Genomic DNA, 11,403 nt, shown 5'->3' with positions numbered 1-11,403 from the left:
ATATATATATATATATATATATATATATATATATATATATTTATGTATATATACATATATGTATATATATATATATATATATATATATATATATATATATATATGTGTGTGTGTGTGTGTGTGTGTTATTGCCAGTCTAAACAGGTACCTGCAACAGGTCAGGAACAGGTGCAAGCAGCAATCTATGAGACCGAAAAGCCCAGTGAAGATGATAAATCTCCCATTAGCCAATGTTTCTTAGATTTGCTTTACGTGGATTATATCGTTCCTAATGAATCTGAATCTTAGACATCCATTATAAATCTTCAATTCAAAGCATTATTTATTCCAACTGCCAGAAACTTAGACATTGCTTGTAAGGCTTTGTAGATATCTGAGGTGATATTTGTACTATTGCAAAAAATTTCACTTGTTTTGTTCTGTCATTACAGGAATTCATTCCTACCTGGATGTCAGAAGCCATTGGATCCTTATATTGCAAAAGAGATTGATCATCTTTTCCTGACAATGATTCAGACGAAGGATTTCCTCTTGGTTTTACTTCAAGAAGCAAATTCAATAAAAGCCTTCGATAACTATGTGCTTGAGCGCGCATGTTGTGACCGGAATGTGAAAACTTCTTCAACGTTCCTTTATTTATCGTTATTATACAAAATTTAAAACCCTAAATAGCTGAATTAATAGATATAAAAGGATAACATTCACGACTCATTCATTAAATATGCATGATGAATTACTCACACACAATGTATGCGCTCTAACATACACAAGCACCTACTTATGCACACACACAGACACACACATACACATATATATACACACACACATATATATATATATATATATATATATATATATATATATATATATATATATATATATATATGTATATATATATATATCTACAGAAGAACCACAGGGAAAATGAAAATACGAAATATACGATTAAGTCCTGACTAGTTTCGTGATACTTCTTCAGAGGACTGATTTATTGAGAGAGGTTTCTTTACATTTTATAGGGAAAGTAAACGTAGGAACATACATATAGAGAATTAGAGAACAATGACACTCCCTTACCAGATACCTAAGCTGAGGTCAGGTGTTAACTGGGTGGAGATCCCACCTCATTAGACACCTGCCAAAAAGGGTCATTTCTGGTGGCGAGTTAATTTTTTTTTTTTTTTTTTTGTGTGTGTACACGTATGTATATGTCTATGTATATATTATGCATGTTCGTGTATGAATGTCTGTCTCTGTATATGTATGTATATGTCTTTTTTATATATTTATATATAGATGTGTCTTACATATACAAATAGTTTTGCTTATGTATTCATATAGATAAGGCTACCGTGTTTTCATATAAATAAAAAAAAAAAAAATTACCCACCACCAGAAATGACCCTTTTTGGCAGATGTCTAATGAGGTGGGATCTCCCCCCAGTTAACACCTGACCTCAGCTCAGGTAGCTGGTAAGGGAGTGTCATTGTTCTCTAATTCTCTATATGTATGTTTGTACATTTACTTTCCCTATAAAATGTGAAGAAAACTCTCTCAATAAATCAGTCCTCTGAAGAAGTATCACGAAACTAGTCAGGACTTAATCATATATTCCGTATTTTCATTTTCCCTGTGGTTCTTCTGCATCTGAGTATCACTTTTTCCTGTGATTTTTACGCATATATATATATATATATATATATATATATATATATATAGATATATATATATATATATATATATATATATATATATATATATATATATATATATGTATACTGTATATATATACATATACATATATATATATATATATATATATATATATATGTATATATATATATATATATATATATATATATATATATATATATATATGAATAAAATATTAAGTCATGTTTGGTAAAAGTGCGGTGGCTCCAAATAACAGCAAATCAGTGACTGCTACATTCATCTTTTGATTGCTAACACTGATTTAAAATTGAGTCTTCTTCCCCATTCTTGATTCTCGAAGCATCTAAATAGCATCATATAATAGATGGCGAGGAGCATCAGTTTTTTATGTCACATATGGCAACCAGCTTCACTAATGTCCATTGCAGATATTTACCGTCAGCTAAATGCTAAAAAGAAAAGCTCTCAAATACAGAGTACATACATACTAAGGGCAGACTAATATTTCATTTTACATACTAATGTTGAAGAATTATTCTCTTCTCTTGTATAGTAGTGTTGGTCCTGTGGTTCCGTTGAATAAGAATCTAATCAGCATAATTAATAGGCATATCCCTTCTCGTGTGCTAAGGTACCGAGTTAAAGACAAACCATAGCTCAATGGTGATTTAGACGTGCTTATTTGGAGAAGCAAGAGGCTCATCATCTTCGTAAGGGTAACACATCAGATTTGACTTGTAATAGCTATACTCAGCTCAGAGCTTTTGCTCAGAGAGTTTATGCCTGAACTGAAAAGGGAGTGCAATTTAACCATAGATGAAACCCTCCCTGGTACAACCCAGGAATATAAGTGGTAGGCTACCCTCAAATCTGCACTATTTGGTGTAGATGCAACAGTTCCACCTTTACTTAAACCAGATTGCTCTATAACTCACAGTCCAAATGAAAAGGCAACACTTTTGGGTGATGGGTTTGACAGTAAGCAGAGTAATGAGAAACTCGATCTTCCTCATCCCTGTTTTTCTAACGCTAAACTTACTAGTTTAGGTATTTGATCGCATGAAGTTAAAGCTCTCTGGAAGGACCTTGATGCTTATGGAGGTGTAGACACAAATTATATTTTTTCTTTGTTTTTTATAAACACTGGAGATTTCTTATGTCCAAAGTTATCTGTCATTTTGTGCATGTTAGCAAAAAGAGAAGCTTTTAGCACTTATTAGAGAATTGATAATGTTACTCCATTATATACATGTGTTTGTGGTAGCTCAAGTCCAACTGATTATCAGCCAATTTCCATAACTCCCATATTATTTAAAGTTTTGAACGTCTTTTGGCAAAACGTTTAAATAGGTTTGCTGAAAGTAATCATCTGTTCCCTAGTTTGCAATTTGGCTTTCGTAAAGGCCTTGGAGCATGTGATGCCCTTCTTACAATCTCCATTGCTGTACAGAAATTCCTTTGATTGTGATCAGGAAGTTCATACGGTCAGCCTTGATTTTAGTGATGTCTTTGATCGTGGTAATCATGAAGCCCTTGTTATCAAACCCAAACAGTTGGGAGTTGGTGGGTAATTTCTTTGCATCATTGTTGAATTTTTAAGAAATGGATGGCAAAGAGTTGTTTTGGTAGGGCACCATAGCGAATATAAGAATGTAATATCTGGTGTTCCTCAGGGTAGTGTTCTTGGCCCATTGCTTTTCATGCTATATACAGATGACATGTGGTTTGGCCTAATAAAACAAGTTCGTTGCATATGCAGATGATGCTACTCACTTTGCATCATTGAAATAGTTTATGCTACTACCCATGGGTAATTTGGTAGATTGGTATTGGAAATAATCTGCACTTTCGTTTGCATAAACTTATTACGTCTATTTTCTATATTCAAAATAGAGGACCATTTCACAGTGACTGTCACAATATCATATTGTGTAATTTAGAATATTGCTTCAAGTTTTCAATCTCTATTTCATTAAAATAAAAAAAAAAAAAAAAACATGACAATTAGGTACACAATTAATTCTCAACCAGAATTACTGTAAACAATCAGTCTATTTTTTCGTTTTAATACCTTAAGAACATATTCAAAATACAAAAAGAAAATCCCACTCAAACAAAACAACGCAAAACAATTACGATCAAAAATCCCGTCGTCAACAGAGTTCCCTGAATGAATGTGTCGTTAAACTCGTGCGTTGGGTATATCCTATTCCTTTGGGCCTTTCCCCTCAGTTGGTATATAAGGACGACCGAGGAGGCACTGGGCATCAGTCTCCCTCGAGCAGCAGCAAGACGAGCGGAGAGAGAGACAAGGCACTGACATATCAAGTGAGGTTCGCTTTCATCCTTAGTAATGGTACGTAGACTGCCATCTAGAGGCAGACCATCAAACTATAAAAAAGTAAAAACAAGTATCAAGTAACTGAGATATTCATACCGTGATATACTTGTCCCAACAATATTTCTTTACGTTGATTATCATTAAATTTGGAGAACAAGTGTTAATCCCTACAGTAGTAAGGAATGGAATGTTCTTAACAAAGTTCATCCAAAACAACACATTGATTTTCCAGATTCTTAAATTAAATCTATCCGGTGTTTTAGAAATGAATGTTTACTCAGATTAATGTGTCTCTTTCTTTCCGTACAGAAGCGCATCAAAATGCAGGCGGTTGGGGCTGCCCTTTTTCTCCTGCTGCAGATGACATCTGCTTCCAGTGAGTTTTACATATGTTTGTTATTGAATGTTTTACTTTTGTATAAAACTATTCCCCTGCTTAACACTTCCTCGAAATTATATTCCCATCTCTTTCTCTCTCTCTCTCTCTCTCTCTCTCTCTCTCTCTCTCTCTCTCTCTCTCTCTCTCTCTCTCTCTCTCTATTACACGTTGAACGCAAGGACTTACTCGAACATGATAGTTTGCTTTTCCCTCTGGTTTTAAAGATCCATAACAAAAATATTTCTACATCCTATAGATCATTAACTTAGTTTTTGTTTTGATCCAAACAGAATTGTAAATGTTTTGAAATAGGATGTAAATAAAAAGCATATCTTTTTATTATGGACTAAGTTAATTTAACTGCAATTCTTATTATTATTAATTGAGTATTTAGCGTATTTCACTCAGATTTATTGGACTTTTTTATTTTATGATTTTAGTGTTTTTCTTTTTTTCCCAGTTCAAAGAAGTAATTTTACAAATAGACAGATTACATTCTAATTTTCCTTTAACATTGATTCTTTAATACAAATGATATATCTCTATAATATGTATGAGTAAGATAACACTTCATACAAAAATGTTTTGCAAATATCATATTTACCATCAAATTAAAATCCTTCCTTCTTCTATTACAGGCATCATGGGCCACATTCCAACAGAGTCCTTTTCAATACGTGCAAAGCGATCGGAGGGACACACATGCAAACAAGAACTTGTGGACAACCTGGCTAAAACTGCCAAGGAAACTTGTTCCCAAGTGGAAGCTGTCGACAAGTACATCAGCAACATCAAGTCCAGAGGTCCTGTGGCCGTGCCATCCTTCACTGATCGCCATGGCTTCAAAGCTATCCTTGGCCAGTACAACGGCGACCTTTCAACAGCACAAGGACACTGCCACCCCTGGAGGAATGGGGACAACGTTGTTGCTTCTCTTAAGCAAGTGGTCATTGCTGCACAGGGCTTTGAACCTAAATTCAAAGAAGAACTCCTTAAGAATCAGGCCACCATTAAGAATCTTCTCGAAAACCACGAGGACATAGCAGCCATGGAAGAAAGAGTCGCTGCTTTGCAAAAAGACATCAAAGAGGCTAGAGAGGCTATTAAGGCCACTGAAGTTCATGCAGTGATTACACATCTGGAAAATGCTATCAGATCCAAAGAAGAAGAAATCAACACCACAATGAAAGAACACAACATTGCTCAGGGAAGACGTGAATTAGCTGAATTAGTGAAATATCTAGAGTTTGTGAAGACAGGAGCTGTGGATATTGAAAGCAAAGCCAACGCTGCCAATACTAAGATCACCACCTTCAGAGAAAATCTCATCAGAGATGCTGGTGCCTTCAAGAGACATCGCACCAACGCCCAAAACGGAATCACCAAGCTGCAGCAAGAGAAACAAAAGAACAACAACGAAATCAACAGCAACCGGCAAAACATCAACAACTTAAAATCAAGAATCAATCAGGAAAACAGCCAGATCGCTTCCCTGCAAGCCCAGATCGCTCAGGCTCAGCGTGAGATCCAGGAAATTGAATCTCGTATCAACCATAACATGAGGAGAGTGAAGAAGAAGAGGAGGTTTGGAAGGTGGTTCCGATTTGTCCCAGTCGTCGGATGGACCATTGGAAATAAGTTCTACAAAGACGCCAAGCAAAGAGAAGAACAGCTGGCCAACGAAAAGAGAAATTTCATTGCTAATGGTAATAGTCAGATCCAGAATCTCCGTAATCATATTGCATCACGCAACCAGGAAATCAATCGTCATCAGCAACAGATCAACAGCCTCGAAGCCAAAAACCGAGAACTCGAACAGGAGTTGCAACACTTCAGTCAGCTCGACGGAAATCTTCACAGTCTGGAAGGTGAGGTCAACGCCATCTTACCATCCATCGCAAATGCTGTCAGTGGAGTCGGCAAGATCAAAGACACCTTCGACTCCATTGAACAAAACTTAGCAAAGGCCATTGCACAAGCCAAGGAAGCCAAGACCGAAGCGGAAATTAGAAATATGAAGTATTTCATCTATAACGAAATTGACGACATCAAATGCAAGTGGCAAAGTGCGAGCAGTAAAATCGTTTTAGTTGGTAAATGTAATTGACACTACAACTCATGAAAACTTAGTTTGTGAAGTTTAAATACGACACAGGCAAAATTATGATAATTTCTTTATTACGTATATCGAAAATGATGCAATTTGGTAATCGTACAATATTTGAAATTTGTCTATTTCCAATGGAAATATATCTTCCCCGTAATACTTTATGTATCGCTGTATCTTTTCAAAACCAATACCCAAAGATTTGATAATCTATTATCAGTGCAATAATTTGTGTTCAATTTAGACTAAATATAGCATAATTTACCTTAATATTTTTCTGATAATTTCCTTTCCTTGATAGCAAAACACTTCATGTTTAAACATATTTACTAAACTTCGATAAATATATTTTTCATCAATTTTATTTTTAAATAGAATTCTAGTCTATTGAAAGCTGTATCTTCATTATACTCAGAATTGTAAAGGGTAATACTTGTAAAGACTATCTGAAAAATGTCAGTAATAAATATATTTTTCTATAAACCATGTATGATTTGTATATCAAAGATTATCCTTTTATTATTGAAATTATAAAAAAAAAAAAAATCTTCTAAGGAGTTTGTTATAAAAGATTAGACAATATACACTGGTGAATTCAGAATGAACTGACCTTAGGAAAAAGTTTAGTTTTCAAACTTCTAATAGAAAATATATTGTAATTTTAGAAGTTCCATATTCAATGGATTTTGAGCCAGTCAGGAAAATATCATTACTCATAAACTGCAGTAAAGAAGATCTCTTCCTTAATAATGTAATCTAATTTCTCTCTTTTTTTTTTTTACCTTTACCAGTTACATATTTATTCTTTCGGGAAATAAGACTGAACAGAATATAGAACATGCTAATGTTATTGTTAATTTAAATAGGTACCTGCAACAAGCCAGGGACAGGTGCAAGCAGCAATTTATGAAACTAAAAAAAAACAAAAATAATAGCTTACGGTTTAATCAGTCGATTTTAGTTCTCCTGCATGATTTGCCTTTCATGGACAATATCATTCTTATTGAATCTGAAATTTAGATATTCATTATGAATCTTTAATTCAAAGAATTATTTATTCCGGCTTCCAGAAACTCAGACATCGCTCGTAAGGCTTCGTAGATATATAAGGAGTTACTGGTATTCAAAAAGTTTATAAAGATATATAAGGTGTTACTGGTATTCAAAAAGTTTATAAAGATATATAAGGTGTTACTGGTATTCAAAAAGTTTATAAAGATATATAAGGTGTTACTGGTATTCAATAAGTTTATAAAGATATATAAGGTGTTACTGGTATTCAAAAAGTTTATAAAGATATATAAGGTGTTACTGGTATTCAAAAAGTTTATAAAGATATATAAGGTGTTACTGGTATTCAAAAAGTTTATAAAGATATATAAGGTGTTACTGGTATTCAATAAGTTTATAAAGATATATAAGGTGTTACTGGTATTCAAAAAGTTTATAAGGATATATAAGGTGTTACTGGTATTCAAAAAGTTTATAAAGATATATAAGGTGTTACTGATATTCAAAAAGTTTCAACTGTTTTGTTCTGCCATTATGGGAATACATTCCTACCGGGATGCCAGCAGCCTTTTGAATCCTTATATCACAAAGGAGATTTATCATCTTTTCCTGACGATGATTCAGACGAAAGACTTCATCTTAGCTCAACTTCAAGAAAGGAATTCATTAAACGCCTCCAATGCTCTGTCATGCCTCAATAACTGTCCGCTTGCGTATGTATGTGTGTGTGCGTGTGTAATGTAAAAGAAAATCTTCAATGTTAGTGAATCTATCGTTATTGAATTAAAGTCAAATTCATATATAACGGAACTATAGATGTAAAGGAAAAACTCCCAAGACTCACTCATTCTAAATCTTATAAATGGCATGATATCTTTTCTTATTACTTATAGATACGAGTAATTCATATGGTATTATATAGTATTTCTCTAACATATGCTAAAGACTTAGAAATGAAGCTTTTTTTACTCAATCAGCAATACGAGTATAGAGCTATGATTATTCTAATATTGACATGTGATCCGTCTATAGATAGTCACAATCTTCTTTACTTGCCAAAATATTATGAGAGTAAGTTACAGTTTGCTTCTGAATATACATTTTATTTCAATTTACATGCATCTAATCATGCTAAGATTAGCATTTGGTCCTTAGTTCTGTTAGATGTAAAAGTTTCATTATAAGCTAAATGAAACGGTTATACAAAATTAACTGAGAATTATTTTATGTGCCATTTTCTGTAGGTGACGTACAATTAAGCAATTTTATGAGTCAATGAAGTAAACAGTAATTTTAATAGGATTATTTGATATGCTGTGGGTTCGTAAAAGTCTCTTCTAATTTTTTTCATTATCATGCAAAGATTCTTTATATTCATATCACCTTCATTTACTAGAGGCTTCTTTGTGGTTATGCAAGTACGTTAGTGTTATGTACATATATAATGTCAGGTTTCATTACTTTCTATGTATTTCTAAACAATCATAACTTCTTTTGACCTAGTTATGTCTCATTTTTATTCAACCCTCACTCTTAAACAAATAATTTTAAGGCTAGCCAATGAAAATACAAACAGTGGAACTGAATGGTCTGTTAATCTACTCAGTGTACTTGTCTTACAGTAAAATAAAGGGCTGACCTTTTTTCCACAGTCCCATTTAGACCTTGAATGCATCGCTGCTCCTCCTCTATCCCTGCCTAAGTGTCAAAATTCTTTTACTCTACATTCGCTAATTTTCACTTCTTATAGATAGAATATGCGATACTACGGACTAATCCTACAAAAGTCTTGGAATGTGGCCTGTTCCTTCTGAACTACTGTATAGACTACAATAATAATGGTAAAATAATTGTATCATATTGGAGTCTTGAATGAAACACATTTTGTCACAGGAAGGTAGTGTATTTTCTACTCTTAGGTCCGTTTGTCCCCGCCCATAAGTGGCTATTTTAGAAGTAGCAAATATGGTAGCAGCTCTTCTAGGAGGAAAACATTCCAAGATCAAACCATTGTTCTCTAGTCTTGGGTAGTGCCATATCCTCTGTACCATGGTCTTCCGCTGTCTTGGGGTAGGGTTCTCTAGCTTAAGGGCTCACTCAGACACACTATTTTATCTATTTCCTTATTTCCTTTCCTCACTGGGCTATTTTCTCTGTTGGAGCTCTAAGATCTTGGAAAATAAACTTTAAGCGAGCTACTGCAATACTAAAATGCATTTCGTCAATGTTAATGAATAATTTGTCTTGATAATATTGGAGGACTTAAGCTAAATAAATCAACGATAAGACTTTAAAAATTCTATACTGATTGTTAAAGTTAATAATGTTATTTTGGGGAAAGATAAGGTCATGGTTATAGAGCCAAAAGGAAATAAATAGCGAGGGTCCTGTCAACAGAGAATCAACAGTCACTGAAGTATGACATCACTTGCAAAAGAAACTGGTCCATAGCTTGTATTTTAATGTAATTCTGAGTGGAGAGGAACAGACATTAATTCTCTTCTTTATTCTTTAACACCAATGACGTCTTATAACTCATGCTTTACTCTATAGTATTTCCAACTAATATGATGATTCATAAATCAGTATTTGTTTAGGAATATCTTTTACACCAATTAAACAAAATGAAAGGGATTGCTTAAGAATCTCCTCTTTACAAAATAAAGGACCTTCCCTTGTTCTGATGATGAAAAGTTACACTCCAAATTCTTAAGGGGTCTTTTAATAACAATGCAACAGTTGTTTTGTAACTTACACTAGAATGTTGCTGAAAAGCTACTACTACTACTACTAGAGAGTATACATTACAAAATTATGTAAGGAATGTTTGAACATGTTGCTACCACACCTTACAAGGCGCTAATAGCAGAAACAGGAATATGACCAGTTTAAAAGAGGATATAGTATAAAAAAAGGTGATGCTTTTTCCTAATATCATAACATCAGATGACAAACGACTAATTAAGGAGGTACTGGAAGATCAAATAAGAGAACCATATGGGGAATGTTGGGGAAAAAATATCATAGAAATGTGCAATAAATATAATGTTAAGATAGAAGAAGTAAGAAAGTATTAAAATCAAGAACTTAAAAAAGAAATAGAAGTTAAAGTGGCAAATGAAATTAAAAGAAAAATAAAGGAAAGGAAAGCAGAGATGACCAAACTGAGGTTTGTGAATAGTAAAGGTAAGACTACATAGAAAAACTTAATACTAATGAGGCAGTGATAGTTATGAAAACAAAGTTGAATATGGAAGAATTAAAAGAAAATTATAGAAACAGGAATGATAATGATAGACTTTGTATGTTGTGTAGGTAGGCAGAGGATACTACCGAGCATATGTTTAGTTGTAATGAGTTAAGAAAATTTAGAAATAATAACATAGAAATAGGGAATTTAGAAACGCCAACTAAAGATGTAGCCCAGTATATTAGAAATGCTCTTAAAGTTAGAAGTAAAAGTAGGCAAACTGTGCTGTCTGTGTAGGAGGTAACAAATAATAATGAATTTTCTGCAGATTGCAGCGTTTTGCACCTACTACGCTTCTTCTAGTAGTGTGCCCACAATCAAATTGTTGTGGAGAGAGCAATGAGGAACTTGGAGCCTGAGAGAGAGAGAGAGAGAGAGAGAGAGAGAGAGAGAGAGAGAGAGAGGGGGGGGGGTGGAGGACAGTGTTTGTTCTAAGCCTTTTACTAGTTTTTTAACCAGAATCACATTTTTTGTAACTTGATTATAAAAAGAAGTAGAAGATTTAATATAGCAACATTTATTTCAACAATTCATTAACATAATCAATACTAACAGTAGCACCCCACACTTTGATATACAGTACATCTCTCTGCCACTAGATGGCAGTTTACATCGCAGTACGACGTCACGGACTCACGTG

General features: G+C 33.7%; 1 protein-coding gene across 1 annotated transcript; it reads left to right on the top strand.

The window, feature by feature from the left end:
• Positions 1–3,895: 3,895 nt before the first annotated feature.
• Positions 3,896–6,772, top strand: LOC137650288 (putative leucine-rich repeat-containing protein DDB_G0290503). Its single transcript, XM_068383608.1, has 3 exons — positions 3,896–4,031; positions 4,326–4,392; positions 5,034–6,772. The coding sequence occupies exons 1-3, from the start codon at positions 4,029–4,031 to the stop codon at positions 6,500–6,502; spliced, it is 1,539 nt and encodes a 512-aa protein (XP_068239709.1). The 5' UTR covers positions 3,896–4,028; the 3' UTR covers positions 6,503–6,772.
• Positions 6,773–11,403: the final 4,631 nt, after the last annotated feature.

This window comes from Palaemon carinicauda, chromosome 11 (genome assembly GCF_036898095.1).
Source record: "Palaemon carinicauda isolate YSFRI2023 chromosome 11, ASM3689809v2, whole genome shotgun sequence".
Classification (NCBI taxonomy): Eukaryota; Metazoa; Arthropoda; class Malacostraca; order Decapoda; family Palaemonidae; genus Palaemon; species Palaemon carinicauda.
Note: the sequence above shows the minus strand (reverse complement) of the source record. Positions and strands in the feature narration are given on the sequence as shown.